General features: G+C 40.5%; 1 protein-coding gene across 1 annotated transcript in view; it reads left to right on the plus strand.

Moving 5' to 3' along the window:
• Positions 1 to 13,376, plus strand: part of CRADD (CASP2 and RIPK1 domain containing adaptor with death domain) — a 75,047-nt gene extending 61,671 nt beyond the window's left edge. The window contains exon 3 of the mRNA XM_036401279.2: positions 12,857 to 13,376. Within this exon, the coding sequence (XP_036257172.1) occupies positions 12,857 to 13,152 (296 nt within the window). The 3' untranslated portion in view covers positions 13,153 to 13,376. The remainder of the gene's footprint in view (positions 1 to 12,856) is intronic.
• The last annotated feature ends 4,509 nt before the right edge of the window (positions 13,377 to 17,885 follow it).

The raw sequence follows: 17,885 nt of genomic DNA on the forward strand, positions 1-17,885 counted from the left end.
CATTTCAGCCTTTCTAGCTCAAATAGCAAATGACCCCTTTGGTTGTCTGCTCCCTTTTTTTTTCTGTACCTTAGTGGATTTCCATATTCTAGTGTGCTCAGTTCCTTACTCAAGATTACTTGGGACAATCTATTATTTACTTTTCTGGGACCTGGTTAATTAAGTCTTTGATTAAAACTGCAGAGGTGAAGCAGGGCTCCATCAGCATCTGAAGATGGGCACCTTTCAAAGCTGTGGTGATGAGTAGGAAATCCAGGATAGATGAGCTGCTAGGCTGGTGGCTCCTCTGGTGCTCTTCCTTTTTCACGTGTGTAGGCTCAGCTCTTTAGAGTTATTTGAACGTAATCCTGGCAAACTCTGTGTACATAACCTAATACATACAAAGCCTTTTTCACAACCCACACCTGAGACTGCAAGCTCCCCTCCCTAAATGTTTGTGTTTAGCAGAACATCTCCCCTCCCAGTCACATGGGGAGCATGCAGACAGTACAGTGTGGAAGCCATAAAATACAGTAGTTCACATACAAGAAAGGCTAGGAGGCTGATGGTTGAGGGTTCCTGGAAAGCCTGGGATGCTGTATAAATGAGGTCACATCTAAAACATCTTCAAATATGTTTCTAAAGCAAATGTTGCACAATTAAATTAAGGCTGCAGAGGAATAAAAAAGTAGAGATGGATTTGTTTTTCTGTTGAGGAGCACAAAGATGTTATATTTAATGATTCACACTGAAAAATGTGGACTTCAAAATTAAAGCCACAGCTGTGTTGTCAGTCAAAGAAAATATATTGGATTGGGACATACAGAGCTGTAGACCACTGTGTAAAACCTGAGGAGTTCTCACTTTCTCTCTCTAGCAGAGATATGTATTTTCCTGGGCTTTCTGGTTTGGTCTAATGTGAACATTCATGCAGTAATTATCTTTTTTCTCAGGGTCAGAGACTGATAACCACTAGAGCTGTGCTGCAGATTGCTTCAGCTGCCTCCTGCTGTCCCTGCATGTAGCTCTGATCTTACTTGATAGATATTCTCAAGCTGTGTTCCTTAGGGTCTTTGAAAGAGTATTCTGTGGGTTTACAGAGCTACAATTTTTTTTTTCAGTTGTGTCTCTGAGACATTTCTCTATGTCGCTTGAAATTCCTTCACCAAGCTTTTGTTCAGCTGTTCCAAACAGACTTGCTCCCTGTAAAATCTGTGCTCCTGCCTTACTTACAGACACAGGCATCGTTGGTTGACTGAGTTTCTCTACTTTCATGTGGAAATACTTGCATGACACAAAGAACCATATTAAAAATGGCTTCTACTTTCTTTGCTTGTTTTACAGAGGGGGTCTGTTAAGTCTCTTTGTCAAATGCTTTAGACCTGGATTGTTTAAAAAGGAGGTGTGGCTTCTTGAGGTAATCTAAGGATACTTGTCCCAAGACTCACAATCTGCCTGCACAGAGCTTCCTGAAAACAGTAAGGCTTTTTACAGTTTTCAGCTTGACTATTCCCATTTACTTGGCAATTTTTGACATGAAAACCTTTATACCTGTATAAATGCCAAGATGCCTCAAGCAAGCATTTTTCGTGGGGTGCCTGAAGTTCTCAAATGTCTCAAATACAGTGTAAATATCAGTATGTAATGTCTAGTAAATAGCATATCTTGAAAAGCCTGAGTTGTAGCAGTACCTTCATGTTCTTGTCAACCTCTTTTGAGTAGATAAGAAGCCCCCATTTTCAATCAGCAAGACTGAATAAAGATACTTAAATAGGTCAATACTTAAATAGGTAGATACTTAAATAGGCTTTAGCATTCAACTCCTAGGCTCTGTAACAGACTTAGAAAGCTCGAATCTCCTGAGATCAGAGAACACCAAAGAATTGCAGCCAAATTTTCATCTGTCTTCTGTACTTGGTGCTTGTAAACTTGCACATGAACCCTCTGTTATTAGGATATTTCCACACACTAAAGTGCAAGTGGAAGGCCCAGTTAGGTGGGTGGGCACTGTGTGGTTTATACACAGCACAGCTGGGTTTTCATACGTTGGCAGAAGGAAGGAAGTGGCAGAAGGAAGGAAGGGGTAGAAGGAAGGAAGGGGCAGAAGGAAGGAAGGAAGGTGGGTTGGTTGTTTAGAGTTGTGGTGGTAACATTTTCAACATTATGGAAAAAAAGCATCTTGATTTCTTTGTTTCTGAGTTTGTAGAACTTAAAAGATGTTTGCTTAAGCAAAGAAAAAAATCCTTTTTTAACATTTGCTTTCCATTGTTACCTCTAAGAGGTTCCTGTGATGTCAGTTGTCAAGGAAATAACAGCCCTGCTGTCTTGTTTGTGGCAGGATTTCAGGTTTAGTTCCTTCAGGGACACAAACATCACTTGTATTTCTGCATGTTTGGGACAGAAGAGATTGGTCTAGTTTTTAGTTCTGCCTTTTTGTTTTGTTTCAGCCGTACTTAGATTAGACATAGCTGTGCAAAAATCCCAAACCAGGTAAAACAAATCTTTTATGGTCTGCCAATCTTCCAGCCTTTTCATGTGTTAAAATAAAAATGTGTTAAAACATTTTTATTTCTGATTTGTTAGGTACAAAAGCCAAAATGATTGACATTTCAATTCTGGATCAAAGCCTGGCAGCTAGTAGACTACAGAACTATGAGGGAAAATGTTCTCTATGCATGAGACATGAAAATTAATTGTTTAAGCAAAATATTTTTTCAGATGTTTAGGTTTTGCATATGAATCATCCCACTAATACTAGCATAAATCTTCTACAAATAGCCTAAGTAATGCAAATATTTGCCAATACCTTGTTTAATTTTGAACTTACTTCAGTTCCTTTGGCAAAGTGCTATTCCTGAGTGAGTAGAAAAGTAATTGGGTCCTCAGCCCTCGAGTGCATGGTTGCAGCTGTGAGTCATCTCCTTGCTTTCCCTGCTGTCTTGGGATCTCTAATGACTGCAGAGGATCAGCGTGCTGTGTCACCCGGCAGCAGCCATGTCACAGGGCAGCCACGAGCCCTGCAGCTGAGCACATGCTGCAGGGTGTTATGTCACTGCTGACTCAAGGAGGGAAATAAGTGCTCATCCAGTCCCTGCTGGCGTAAAGTGCTCTCTGAGTTAGGACCTTGCTTTCGGAAATTACTTCACCCACGCTCCCGTTTTCACCCTTTTCATACCAGGGTCAAGTGACAGATCCATGACCTGAATTTGTAGAAATGAAATTTTAAAAAAGGAATGAATTTGACTTGTATGTATCTAAGACTTTCATATACTCTAATTAAGATTTTGAAAAATTAGGGGGATCTGTGTATACATATATACATACATACATACTATATACATATCTGTATCTATATATATACATGTATGTATGTGCACACACACAAATACATTCTAACATTTGCTTTACAGAGAACTAAAAGTCTTGTGGCTGTGACCTTCTAAAATTACAGCCCTATTGGATAGCTAAAATTGCTGTTGGACAGTATGGATCTGTGAAACCAGCCATGAGATTCCAAATTGATTTCTTGCGTATCTTCAACTGACTTGGCACTTGAGAGGGCTGGTTGTGATGCTAAGCCTCCCATTCATCTGAAAATGGAGAGAAGCAGGTGATGCCACCTCAAGCCCTCCTTCCTGACACTCGTGGAAAGCACCGTCTTCTCACTCAGGCTGTTGAATTGCATTTGGCAAGCCAGGCATAGCAACTGATGGTAGCTGAGCATTGTATTTTAATACTACTACCTTTTTTTTCCTGTGGATTTTGAAATGTTAAAAAGCCTACTGAAGTTCATAAGCATTTAGAGCACTGATACAAAAAATGGAAGAAAAAAAGAAACCAGCAGGGGTCTACGTTTGTGTTGCTTATGGCATTTTGTGGAGTCTTTTACACCGATGCAAAATGTCTTTAAAAAGACACTAAACAAACCTGTTGCACTTTGTTTATTTGTTTTGCATGGATGTAAATGATTAAATAAAATGCCAAGCACTGGAGGATTCAGCAGAATGATAGTACTGTTTTAGCTTGCTCTGCGTGGCTTGTTCTATTAATACATGTTTGTGGTCAGAAAGGAATGCAGTCTCACTTCACTATAATATATGCAGTATTAATTTTGGTTTGACACCTGCCAGGCAAAGATCCTCACCAGCCAAAGGCATTCTTCACAACCAAGCTCCATCTGTTGTGCAGATCTTTGATATTTCTCATGACTTGAGCCAAAGCAAAAAGAAGAGCCAACTTGAAGGAAAAAAAAATCTTGAGGAGGAATGAAAAGTTCTGTCAAGGCTAAATATAATGGCTTATTGTCACATTTGGTTTAAGTCCTGTGAGGGAAACATGTGTGATTAGTTTTGTTTTAGAAGAAAACAGTCCTTCATACTAGCAGTGTCATTGTTGTTGTTGTTGCATGAAAGGAGTATTGATAGCTGAAGTTCAAACACGTGATTTTATTGCTGAAATGCTGTAGTCTTTAGAAAGATTTCTTGATAAAAGTTGCTAGTAAAAAAAGTTTACTCACTTATTGTACTCAGCAGATTAAAAGCCTAAGGAATCTTTGATTCTTGCGTGCAAAGGAGCAGCAGGATTAACACTTGCCTCAGCTCTTTGAAAGACAGCTCAGGCTTTTTGAAATAAGCATTCAAGTAATGTCTGTCAAAAGAAGATAGCTTCCAATCCCTTGACAAAAGTTGCATGATGATTTTGTCACCTCACTGACAAAACAATCATTAATTGCTCCAGTTGGCTTTGTTTTTCACTTAGAGTGGGTGAATTAATCTGTCAGAGCTGCCCAACCCACAAGGGTAAATATTTGCCTCCTATGATACCATGAGACATCTACAACAAATATGAATGTATTTTATGATCATCACAACTTCATATAATCACCTGCTGATCATTTATTTTTGTGATAGCGTGGAGAAGAAACAACTTGACTAAGAAATTATGGCTCTGTGGGCTTCAGATCTGTAATTAGTGGTTGAAAGTTCTGTATTATCAAGCACCATTCAATTCACTAGGAACTGCAGAGCATTGAAAACTGTATAGAAATGCAGTGACATACTTCAGAATTTGATTTTTTCAGCATTATTTGTAGGGTTGTCTGTTGCTGTAACTGCTGGCCTGGAAAACAAAACCTCTCATCTCTACTCTTTCAGACTAGCAAGTGTCTTTGTGCTGTCTAGTAGTTCCTGAAAGCTTGAATGTTCCACAGAACCTAACAATTCAGTAGGTATTTCTTTTTTCCCTTAGTATATTGCTGCATGCTGAACCTGTTCATGCATTTGTATCAAAGGTACACTGCAAAGATGCCATCATTAGCTGTGGTTTCAGTGCTCATGCATATTACTCACTTATGTATGACAATATAGAAATCAATAGGAAATATTAAGCAAATTTTACTTCTACTTCAGTGTCTAGAGCAACATCAAATGCAAGCTATAAAGCCACAGTATGATTAAATCTAATCCTGACTGTAATGTAGGGTCATCCTGCCTGAAAAGAGAGTAAACATTATATTGTGTTATGTTTCTGTTTACTTTGCATAGGTGCTCTTTTCCTTGCTTGCATCTGCAGCTGCCACTTATTTATGAAATTAATTATTTGATCTCACAGTATATAGTAGTAGAGAAGTACTGTGTGAGATTGTAATTAATTTCTTTTCATGGGAGACAAAATAACATCCACACTATTAACTGCTGAAACTTCCTCCCTGCTCTTTCCAGTAAAATGTGAACAAAGATGTGAAAACCCGATCTCTTTCAGTTCCTTAAACATGGGGATTGTTCCCTATGGCTTGAAAAGGATGGAAATTGAATAGAGAATTAATTCATTTACAGACTTCTCTGACAATCTGTTTAATATAGATTATACTGAAGATTATCAGTATAGCAGAGATCTGTAGAGGTACAAAACCTGTAGGAGAGATTAAAACATGTCCAAGATAACTGTGTAGCTACTGAAACTGAATAGTGGGAATACAACTGAAAACTTTTGTCATGAAATCTGAATGTTTATGTTTCAGATTTTAGCAGTCTGCTTCCACATCTGCAGCTACTAGGCAGTCCTTAGCAAGTGATAAAGAATGCATGAATTAGCTGCTGGTACTGAGCCAAAATAGAAACATTTGTGTTCTTGAATTGCCTGTAGATTTACAAAATTTTATGCTGTTTTTCTTCCCCTAATACCCAAAATGTACTTAACGTCACAAAGTGTGGTATTTTAGAGCTCACAGAGGAGAAGAGCTGCCAACAAATGAAGATATATGTACTTTTTAATTACACCACCAATGCAGAGTCCCAGCAAGCTTTTGGCAGAAAGGAGCTGAATTTGGTACCTTGGGTGGATTGTGCTTCACTTCAGGGAAGTGCCATAGATTTGGTTACGAAAGGATCATGGTCACAATTTATTCTGCATATTGGCTGTCATATGTATGGTAGATTCAGTTTTTTAGAAATAAGACAGAGAACTTAGTATCTTTTAATTCAAGTCACTAAAACCAGTACAATGAGGAAGAATGCAGCCAGTCTTAAAAATGTATTTCATATTTGCTTTCATTTTGATTAGTGCCTTTCATAATTTAATTAAGATACTTGTAAATGTAAATTACCATGACAGAAGTATGCTTAAGTGTGTTTTATGATCACTAATTGACAGAAGTTGGTTTTATTCATGTAAATTCCGTATATAATGTTTGCATTCATCAGATCAGAAGTTACCGAGTTACAGAGACTGTGAAGCACGACTACTCAAACAAACATAAAATTCTCTTCTCTGGCACTCCAGTCATTTGTGGCTGCAGGCTGGCTTATGAATTTGAATGTGATATAGAAGAGGACAGGCATTTTCCTGCAGTTTCACCTGTTAATATAGTGTTGGGAGAGTACATCTGAACAAAAAAGCAGCAGAGCAACTGTACTAATGGAGACTTACTGTAACCTCCCATTTTCTTTTCTAACGAATCAAGCCAAGCCATCCCCTGCAGTTACCCAAGAATTTCTCTTTATTCCATCCTTCTCACCAGGATCTCCACCATAATCTTGTGGTTCACTTCAGTGATCTGTAGCACTTACTGGGATCCCTCAAAATGCTTCTTCTCTGCTGTCCCTTTGATCCAGCATCTCTGGCAGCTCAGGGCAGTTGCAGCTTCTAGAAATCTCCAGTCTCTCCATTAGTGGGAACATTACATAGTGTCCTTCAGTTCAGGTTCTGCAACCCCACCTTGCTGCTCATGACAGCCTGTCCCAACCTCATCTGCCAAGGGTTATCTTTCTTCATCACACACTCTCACTGTTTTGCTCACTCCAAGGGGATTTTACTCTAAAGCAATTGTACCTATTTATGTGCACGTTGTTTGCTGTTGTGACATTCAGTCGGTAAATAATTTCTGTAACATAGAACGGCTGCCAAAACACACAGCACACAGCCTTGGCAACCATGCCCATTCTGTACCCAGTGCTGGCTCTGTGGCTCAGGCTAGTTGAATAAGTGGGCTGGAGGGAAGCAGAACCTCACACTACATTCATTATTAGGGATGTTTTCCTTTAGCTGAAGTGCCCTACATGCTACTGATGGCATGTTAGCCATGATGGTTCTGAGGAGCTTCAGAGTCCCTTTTAGCTTAATTTCCTCTAGTAACCAGGGCCATGCACTCCTCTACTGTGGGGTGTTGTGTGTATGCATGTACCCCTATAGCCTCTGAACCTCTTGTCCAAAATCAAGAAGCCTGTCTGTTTGCTGTTGAGTAAAGGAGCAGTTTCATGAGTGTCTTGAGAATAGGTAAGCAGCTGGAGAAGACCGCAAGTCAGCTGTAGGATTCACGTCCTTGTGGGGGAACTGAGGCTTCTTTGGCTTGCTGCTTGTAGAACCTCTTAATCTAACTCTAGCCACTTCTCAGGGAAGAGCTGTTCTCCAGATGCCAGAAAAGATGATTAAAGAGGACTCTGAAATGCTTGCTGTGAACTCTTCAGAAATCATGACGAGGATCTGATAAGAGGGTTCAGTGAAGAGCAGTCAGCGTCTTGAGTCCAGATTGCGAAGGACTCCACACACCTAGCGGGGAGATGCTGAGGCCAGATGCATGCCCAAGCAGTTACTCCTCTTTACAGTCCCATTCCAGTTATGGAAGGTCTGAAGACCAGACTCTCTGACATGTTTCTGATGTGATTATATAAAAATTAGAGTATTTTCCTAGCATTGTTCCTGCCAAGGGCTCTTGCATGCTTCATTTCAGCATACTGCTTGATTCCCAGGAGGGTTTTCTCTCAAGCAGGTGCTGTACTGGAGGCTAGGAAGCATTCTTGACCTTCCCAGCGAAATCTTTATCTTTTTTCTGTAATGATTTACCCAGAGAAATGGACTGTGTCTGTGCACCTCAGCATTAGAATGTACAGCTCAGAGATAGCTGGATTCCCCCTTCCTCTTCCAGAGCTCCTTCTGTCTTATCCAACAAGTATGTACATGGTCCTTTAGGTAGATAAAATACAGAGGAAGTGCTGGAAGCAGAGACCAGTCTACAGAAACACCTTTCCCAACAGACAGATTTATTAGTTATTAGATAAAAGATGGGTCATGATATATCCCTGACTCTTCAATTGTCTCCTGAACTGCCTGTGGCATTGTTCTTATAGGATTAGGCAGCAACTGACTGAGACTTTTTCAGTACTTTCGATTCAGGTGCAATTTCCATCCAAGTCCCTTTTACACAGCAGGGACCAAAACCCAAAAAGTTGAGTTTGTATTAAAATGTAATGACTTTGCAGGGGAGAAGTCTCTCTGAAATGCCAACAAATGCTTTTGGTCATGCACAAGAAGTCACATGTACATGGAGAAGGGTCCTTTAGCTAAAACTGTAAGGCACGTTGGGCCCCAGCAGTTCTGAGGGATTAGCTGGGTACTTCACAGGTCACCCAGAAATGCCTCAGCCCTTTTGACTGCTGTCTCCTGTGCGGGCCTTATCTTACATCCTCCCATTTGTGCCAAGTGGGACACAGCTGAGGTGAGTTTGTTTTCTGTCCCCCTGATTTTTCCAGTATCTTCTTGGTGTCTCCTACTGAAAAGCTCCAGAGGTTCTGAAGAAAAAAAAATGCAAAATGGTGACTGTCTGCCTTTGCCCCATGTGGTTTTTTGTATCTTTGTTATTTGGGTGACTCTGTTTTGTCTGGTCTATATCTGTGATACTATTTATATCCAGCTCTGTTTCCTGTCCACATTCACCAGCACCATTGTAACTCTTGGTTTGTCCAATGGCCTGGAAGTACAGATGAACACATAGGCCACAAGTTGTCAACATCTCCTGTTTTTTAACTGGAACAATTAGGATAAGCTTAGTGTGGATGAGCTTCCTTCAGCAGCCATGGGGAGAGGCACATTCCCTCATGCTACAGCTTTGACTAGAAGAAGCCACAGGTCTTTCTCTGGGTCAGTTTCAACTTCACAACCAGTGCAGAGAGTGTCCTTCCCATCTCCAGCCCTGTGGAAGGGGATTTTCATGGTCCCAAGAACCAGGTGGCTGGTGGTCCCAAGAAAGCACCAGGCTGTCTCTCTCCCCAGCACAGAGCTGTTGGCTCCTCATTCCTCAGGATCTTAGTGGCTTCAGCACGAGCAGTGAGACTTCAGCCTCTAAATCTCTGCGGCATGCGGCCCTGGCACCCTGCAGCCTGGACCGTGCCCACAGCTGGACAGAGTGTTTCACTTGGTGCTCTCACTGGAGGCGACAGCAGCACAAATTCCTTCTCCAGAGCAACCCTCAACACCCTCTGGTGGTGCCCCAGGCACCACCACTGCTCCTTCCACATCTTCCCATTTTTACCAGTGCAGTCCTCGTTTTGCTAAGCGGAAGCGCATGCCTGACAGAAGAAAAACTTGACCTTTTTTTTTTTTTTTTTTTTTTCAGAAATGAGGTCTCAGTATCCTAAAAGTACCTTTCAAATGCAACTGCAGAATCTGCATAATTGAAACTTCTGCTCTAATCTCATCACCTCCCTCAGGCAGTTCCTGACAAGTGGAGATTATAAATGAGAGTTTGTAGTAAACATAGCTAAAAAAAGGTGTCTTTATTATTTTTGCAATATATTCAAAGCAGTTTGGGCATGAGCACAGAGAACTCATTTCTATTTCACTTCAAATGCCATTATGTTTATTAAATTAGGAGTAGCGTTAATCCTAGAACATATTGAGATCTTTTTGTGATTTTGCATTTGTCATAACTGAAAGATCTCACTAAATATTTCTCTATACCTCTAAATAATATTGCCTGTCATGTAATATTTATCTCCAATTTTCCTCAGTGTTTTTGTATCAGAACTGAAAATGAGCTATCACAGAAAATAAAATGGGACTGAAATACCAGTCCTTTGTATTAAATTTAACATTTGGCTTCTGTCCCAGAGTTTTCCACATCCATATTAGAATCAGATGGTAGTGTAAGATGAAAAGATCTCCTGGATGGGTTTTATTCTGATCCTTATTAAAGGGCTGATAACAGACTGAAGGCAAGATAGTTGTTGTTGTAAAGTCTGCTTAATATCAAAGGCTGGATGGACAAGCTGACATGTATTATTGTTAGGCCTTCTTGCCTGATCACATTTCAGTATCATAAAATCATTCTGCTAGTGGATGTGACGTATGAAAACTTCAGTGTGAGAGCAAAAAGCCCAGGCTGGCAGGTATTGCTGCTGTGGGTACACAGTAGCTGACCATAAGCCAAAGAAAGGGTTTAATACCAAAAAGTATTGTTGGTGACAGCACAGTGTAGCTATATTTATTTTATTCTCAGCTATTTGCATTCATGAAAGACACTGCCTTGTCCTTGACTTGCCTGTGAAACTGGTATCACATCTGGTGTGACAGCATAGGGCAGCCCCACAGGTATTGCTCAGCCTTCTTCAGAAGCTGTGCATCCTCTGCCCTATCCACAAACCAGCACTTGCCCCAGATTCCTTTGGCTGTTTGGAGACAGAAAGATGAAAAGACCTAAATATTCTTCAGAAAGTAATTTTCTCTTTACTCAAAGTAGCTTTGTATAGTTCTTGTGTATTATTTGGCTGAAATTGTACAAACATTTGCAGGCTCTGGGTCTTCTATGCAAAAACAATACTTTTGATAAAATGAAGGAATGGTGCTTTTTGGAGTTTCTGTTCTGCTGTAGTGGAGACTGTGAGCGTGATATTGGAGCTATAAATTAGATTTTGCAAAGCAGCATTTCTGTAGGGAGTCTGCTGCTTCAGACCAACAGGCTATAATCAGCATTTTTCAAGGGGGTATTTTGCCCATGTTTTGTTTCAGTATCTTCAGCAAGAGAAGTAGAGCAGCAATTGCAGACTGCATTGACTCTTTGTTTCAGCTTTTGATCACAAAGGCTATCAAAGAACAAATATGCTTTGTAGGTATTCTGTGCTGCTTTTCTAAATGCACCTTTTTAAAGGCTGGCATATGGTTTGAACTTATAGGCAGAGAATGATTTTGCTGTCACTGGCTGTTTACAGCATCAACATCAACATTTGAGCTTGTACCTAATGCTCCTTTTACAATCAGTGGAGAGAAATGTGCACATTTAGAGTGAGTTAATTATTCTGATTATTTTAGACATCTTCTTTCCAGTGAAAGGATTTGTATTTTAGAAGAGTCTATTTCTCTTCTCAGCAGTAATTAATCCTAGCATATTTAGTTCAGGAGGTTTTACCTGTAGTTAGGTGAGCTGGATCCCACACAGCATGTTTCTGAATACTATGTATTCTCACTTGACTGCTGACACTTTTTTGTATTAATACTTTTGGGGTTTTATTTTAATTATCAGATTATCCTAGGGAACACATAAAGAGATCAATTGTGAATGCAAAAAAATTTCATTCAGTCCCTACAAGATTTTTACTGCTGATAATTACAGCTATCTAATGCTTCCTATGAAGGCTGTTTTGGTAGTTGCATTGATCCTGTCCTCCTCAGGTTCCAGTTCAATGTGAAGTGTCTCTTTGGATGAAGAGTGCATTCTCTTGGGTACGTGGACAATCCTAAGGGACCTAACATCAGGCAAAAATCTCTGAGAAAAAAGGGGACCTCCTTGCATTCTCCTGAAAACATCTTCAAAGAGGTCAGATGAGTGGAGCTGTAGCACACGCATGCCTGATTTCAGGAATGTTACAAGATCTGAGAACAAGAACTGAGGGATAAGGAAGCATAATTTGTATTTGTGAACAGTGTTGATGCCCTGTTCATTTGGGTTCATCTGAACCATGCTTATGGCTTCATTCAAATAGAGGAAAAGCCCTCAAGGCTGGTCTCCTCAAGATGAGTTTGCCATGTATGACAGGTCAGAAAGGGTTAAGTGGTGTCTTAGGACAGAATTTCCTGCGAACAACCCTCTGAGAAAAAAAATAGTGTAATACCTATTAACTAAGGAATCAAAGTTATTTCTGAAGTGTATAAATGGAGTCCCAGAATAGGAGTAATAAGGTATTATTGGTCCCATGTTTGTCACTTGTCCCTGTATCATACTGGTGCAAGCATATTGAGGATGATGGCTGCTGGAAACAGGTTCCCTGAAAACCTTTCTTGTTCACTACCCCAAAATTTATAATTACTTTTGGAGGTCTTTGCTTTGGTGTACAGTTCTGATGTCTGGGTTACTGACATTGAAAACCACAAGGCTCCCTAGTATGGTCTACTGAGCATTAGTTTTCCTCTGATTAATCTTCTGGTTGATCATGTTATTAATTTTTCTAGGTAAATATGTATTCTGTTTCTTTAATTAATTAACTCTTTTGCCTCAGCTTTGCTCATTCTTGTTCCCTTCTTTGTCAAGGTCTCCCATTAACTCTTGCAGCATTGCCTAGTGACATACATGCTTTTTCTTTCTCTTTTTGTTTTTTCCCCTCTTTTACAGACCTCCCTGAAGTTGCACCATGCATTTTGAAGATGTCGCCAACAGATCAGCAGCTGAACAAGCTGGCGAGGAGGCTGGGACCTGAGTGGGAGCATGTGGCTCTGTGCTTGGGTTTGTCCCACACTGACATCTATCGATGTAAAGTCAATCACCCTCACAACCTGCAGTCACAGATTGTAGCTGCATTTGTGCTGTGGAAACAGCGCCTGGGGAAAAAAGCAACAATCCAGAGCCTGCACTCCAGTCTGATGGCAGAGGAAGTGGATCCTTCAGTGATACAGTACATGCTTGAGTGAAGCCATGCCATTTATTCAGAGCCTCCACGGGTTTCGTTCAATTCAGTGAAGAGGATGGAAATGTATGTTGAAGATTGGATGCTTCAAGCTGTAAAAAAAAAATGGGGCTGGGAACTGTGATTTTATTAAGCTTAAACATTCCAGTTTTCTGTGGCATCTTGTGACTTGTAATTCTTTTCATGCCAGATTAATTTTTAGCAGGCATTAAAAAATGGATCACTCTTTCCTGTTCCCTTTTGTGCTATTTCAGTGGGGATATAGGGTGACAAAGTTCTTGCAACCGGCGAGCCTGCAGTGAGTTCAGCAAGGTTTTTGATTTCACCGAGGGAGTAAGACTGGGTTTAACTTATTTTCTGGACTGTGTAGAAGCCTTTTTACTGCTGTTTCATGCTAGTTGCCTGATATAACAGCAAGAAATGAAACTAATCACCATTACTAATTTAACAATTTTACAACAGTTATTGCAGGTGGCTAATTTCACATTTATAAAAGTTTCAGCATGTAGAGTTTCTTGCTAGGATAGATGGTTGGCACTTTGATCTGTCTTTGAAAAAGGCCCTAAGTGGAAGTAGCAGGAATGTAGTGTGCCTGTGAGGGTTTCTGCTGTTATAATTTAATGGGTGTAGGTTTCTGCAGGCAAGCCCTATGTGCATATGCCTTGTCACAGGTGGGAAGTTCTCAAAGACACACAGTAGAAAAGTGACCAGAAGTAGGCAAGAACCAGGTAAACTGTGCAAGAAGCAGCCTAAAAAAGGAGACAACTTCTAAGTTGTCCATTTTTGTCTCTGCTAATAAACTGGGAGACCTCGGGTGCCTGCCGATCTTTGAACTGTGCTCGGTATCCAGGCAGCCTTGTTTCGTGGTGAGGTCAAGCATCCACAGGCACATTGCTCTGACCACTGCACACCCAACAGGGTCGGGAATTCTGCGGGTCCTTGCTGGTCAAAATGAACTTCCCAGTGCTCTCCCTCCAGCTTCTCTCCAGCCATCCACCAGGCTCATTTGCTTTCTACCAGCTTTTCTGCACCTAGTGGGGGCAGCTTTGACACTGCTATTCTCAGTTCTTTGCCAGTGTAATTGTACCACCAATGAAAATAAGATTTTATGCAGAAAAACAGTGAAGCTTATGTTCTTTTCCTCCTTCTCTTCTGTCATGGAGATTTTATTCCTGCTGGGAAAAAATACTGAGATCTTTGCTGACCAGGCAAGGGGGGATCAGTCTGCAGGATATCCAAAGGCAATGGGAGTGACCAGATACTCTCTGAGGCCTATTGATAAGAGGCAGAATACGTTTGAATTCTCCCTGAGCAGTTTGCTGTACAGTAAATGATGAACAGAATTTTGATGCTGAGTTTCAAGGTCTATTTATGAGCAAGTTACTTTAGACTGTTTCATCTACAGAGTCATTGCCAAAGAATTTCCCATCCTGCAAAATTTGCTCTAATTTCACAGCTTAACAGCCTTGTCTGAAGTTTTTACTGGGGCAAGAATGAACTTCACTGCTTTTCATTTTAAAAAATTTGTTCTTTTTATATGCAAACTTTGAAATACATGGGAAATTAGAAAAGACAAAGAGATTTTAAAGAAATCCTATATGCCTTGGTTTTTAGAAGCATGGAAACAGAAAATATATTCTGTCAGGATCTGGCTCCTGCAGGTTCTGAAGCAATCTGGTAATATTTTGGTTTTAATCTTCTGTATCGAGTTCTGACCTTCAGAAAATTGTGAAACTGTTATACCTCACTCAGATCTTAACTAGGCATATTCTACTTCCAGAGATTAACTATATCCAAAATTACAGATAAACAAGGTAAATTATTTAGGGTTTGAGTTTTATTTTTTCTTTTGCATGATGCTTTAATGCCAACATGTTCTTTTTTAGGTGGAAAACCATCCCAGAGCAGGTGTACAGACATTTGGCAAATTCATATGAGCACAGCCCAGCACAGGGAGTGGGATGAGAACTTTGAAGCAATTCTGACAGTGAGCTTGACAGGAGCATGGTTTACGTATTAGGGAAGAGAGGCAAAGCAGTCTTCCTGGCAGCAGTTTGGAGGAAAAAAAGCTATAGATGGTTGACAGGAGGAACTACTGAAAATGTGATGTAGAGGAAGAAGTTGACTCCCGGTGTCATAAATGTAAGTACCTTATCTTGCTCTGAACCAACAAGGACCAAGTCTGAACACAGGCTGGCCTTCAAGGCAGTTCATCCCCAGTTAACCCAGAATGAGCACAGTGCTCCAAGGAGGCAACCAGTCTGGGCAGTAAAGCAATGTAATGGGCACACTCACATGACCCTGATACCTTCTTCTCTGGGTGAACTTTGCATTTCATGTTCTTAATTTCATGAAATCATAGGATGGTTTGGGTTCAAAAGGACGTCCAAGATCATCTAGCTCCAACGCATGTACCATGGGCACCTTTCAGTTACACCAGTTTGCTCAATGCCCAATCCAGCCTGGCCTTGAATGCTTCCAGGAATGAGGCATCCAAACATATCTGGGCAATCTGTTTCAGTGCCTCATCGCCCTCACAATTAAGAATTTCTCCCTAATATTTAATCTAAACCTACCCTCTTCCAGTTTGAAGCCACTCCTCCATGTCCAATCACTACATGTCCTTGTAAAAAGTCCCTCTCAAGGTTTCTTGTAGGTCCCTTTTAGATAGTGGATGGTGCTATAAGGTCTCCCCATAGCCTATTCTTCTCCAGGCTGAGCAGTCCCAACTATCACAACCTTTCCTCGTAGGAGAGGTGCTCCAGCCCTCTGGTCCTCTTGATGGGGCTTCTCTGGACTCACTCCAGTGCTTCTATATCCTTCCTGTATGTGGACTCCAGAGCTGTTAGCAGCACTCCAGGTGGGGTCTTATGAGAGTGGAGAAGAGGTAGAGACTCACCTCCCTCAATCTATTGGCCATGCTTCTTTTGATGCAACCCAGGATATGGTTGGCCAATGTCAGGTTATCCATAACTAATATACTTAGAGTCTTTTTAATGGTTAAGAAAGCAACCTTCAGCAGGTATGAAATTTCATGCCAAATAAGGCTTCCTTTCAAGCCAGGTATCTGTCTGAGTATCTGCTATGGGACACTGGAAACCTGATGGGTAAGTGTCATATCAGGTAATTTCTCCAACTTCTTTAGGTGGGTTAAATCGTACAGCCCTTGCACCTGGTACTAAAATTATAGGAGCCACAGCTAGACAAGGATTATAAAAGCTGGCCTCTCATATTGTAGAGCAAAGCATATAATTAATAATTTATAGTTGCTTTCACATTCCCAGGGCCTAAATGAATGCTGTAATACTTGAGTTGCAAATATTGAAGGGAGAGGTTTACTTGTTTTATGAGATTGTTTCCATTGCTGATATTTTAAATTCATGGAAATGTTCCTATTAGACTCTTCATTTTTATTAAAGCTTGTTTTTGCATTACACAAGTGCAGGGATGCATTTAACTGACAGTAGTATTTCTTTAACCCAGTGGATTTTTCCATCCGCTTAAAAATATTTTTCTTCTGTATGTAATGCTTTATTTTGCACAAGGATGCAATTAAGACAATTTAATTCTTCAGATGTATAGTACAGCCTCTTTTTCTCTCATAGAACACTCAGAAGATCTTAAAATGTTTATTCTTTTCTGCTAATTTAAGACAAAATGTTATTTATTTAAATCTCGTGGGCAAGCCTGCGACTTGAGTATTGTTCAGGACTGAGGCAACTCAGTGAGTTTCCCTGTGTCTCCCTTTGCCTCAAACTCCTTTGTGCCAAAGTTTAGGTGATGACAGGAGACTTGCACAGGGGCTCCTGTCCTCCCTGCCCACTGTGCACCCAGGACTGGTGCAGGGGAACCCTAGTTCCACTACTTGTGGTGAGGCATGCAGCCCCTTTGGGCTTTGGGATGGAGCATAAGTTTGGCCAAGGTGAGCCAGCAGAAACTGCTCTCTGATGTGTTCAGGTTTCTTAACCAATGTCAAAAAATCCTCACTAGTGAAACTGGTATTATTGGTATCTACTTATTTGTGGCAGAGTTTAGGAGCTGCAAGACAGGAAAGCATAAATGTGGCCACTGCTGGAGCTTCCACTGAAACAGATGGCATAACTTCCAGTCCTTGAAAGAAGTCATCATTGATTTTCTTCCTTGGTCTCCAGGGGAGACTTTGACATCTCATTTAACTCTTCTAAGTTGTAAAGAAGCTCTATTAAAAAACTAAAACTAAAAAAATCTGGTTTGTACTCTGGAAGTACAAGTGGACTCTTAGCATGGCAATAGGCAAGACCAAAGAGCACTAATTCTCACCTGCATAAGCTGTATGAATGATCACAAGGGAAGGATCTTCTCAGAGTAAAAGCATGTCAGACACCCAGCATTTAAGAGTGGCTAGAGTGTAAAATGAAAATGCAGTCATCTGTGAGCCACTTCTCCCAGATATAGTGGGGGAAGTTTCCATCTGGAGCCATATTTTATGACAGTCATTGATATATAGAATAAAACATTTTGCAAAAGTCTGGAAAAATAAACAATGTCATATTATATTCAAAGAAAATAAAAGGCAGGCTCATCTCATGCTAAATGTGGTCATGCTGCCAATTTTGTTTCTTATTGGAAAAGAAAACACTCTCTGAGAGCTAATCTGTTTATAAGCTTCCATATTCTCCATAGACATAGACCAATGTCACGACATAGTAGAAGTAGAGCTAAAAGGACAGTTGACAAAACCTTTTTCTGTTTACAGTG

Source organism: Molothrus ater, chromosome 5 (genome assembly GCF_012460135.2).
Source record: "Molothrus ater isolate BHLD 08-10-18 breed brown headed cowbird chromosome 5, BPBGC_Mater_1.1, whole genome shotgun sequence".
Classification (NCBI taxonomy): domain Eukaryota; kingdom Metazoa; phylum Chordata; class Aves; order Passeriformes; family Icteridae; genus Molothrus; species Molothrus ater.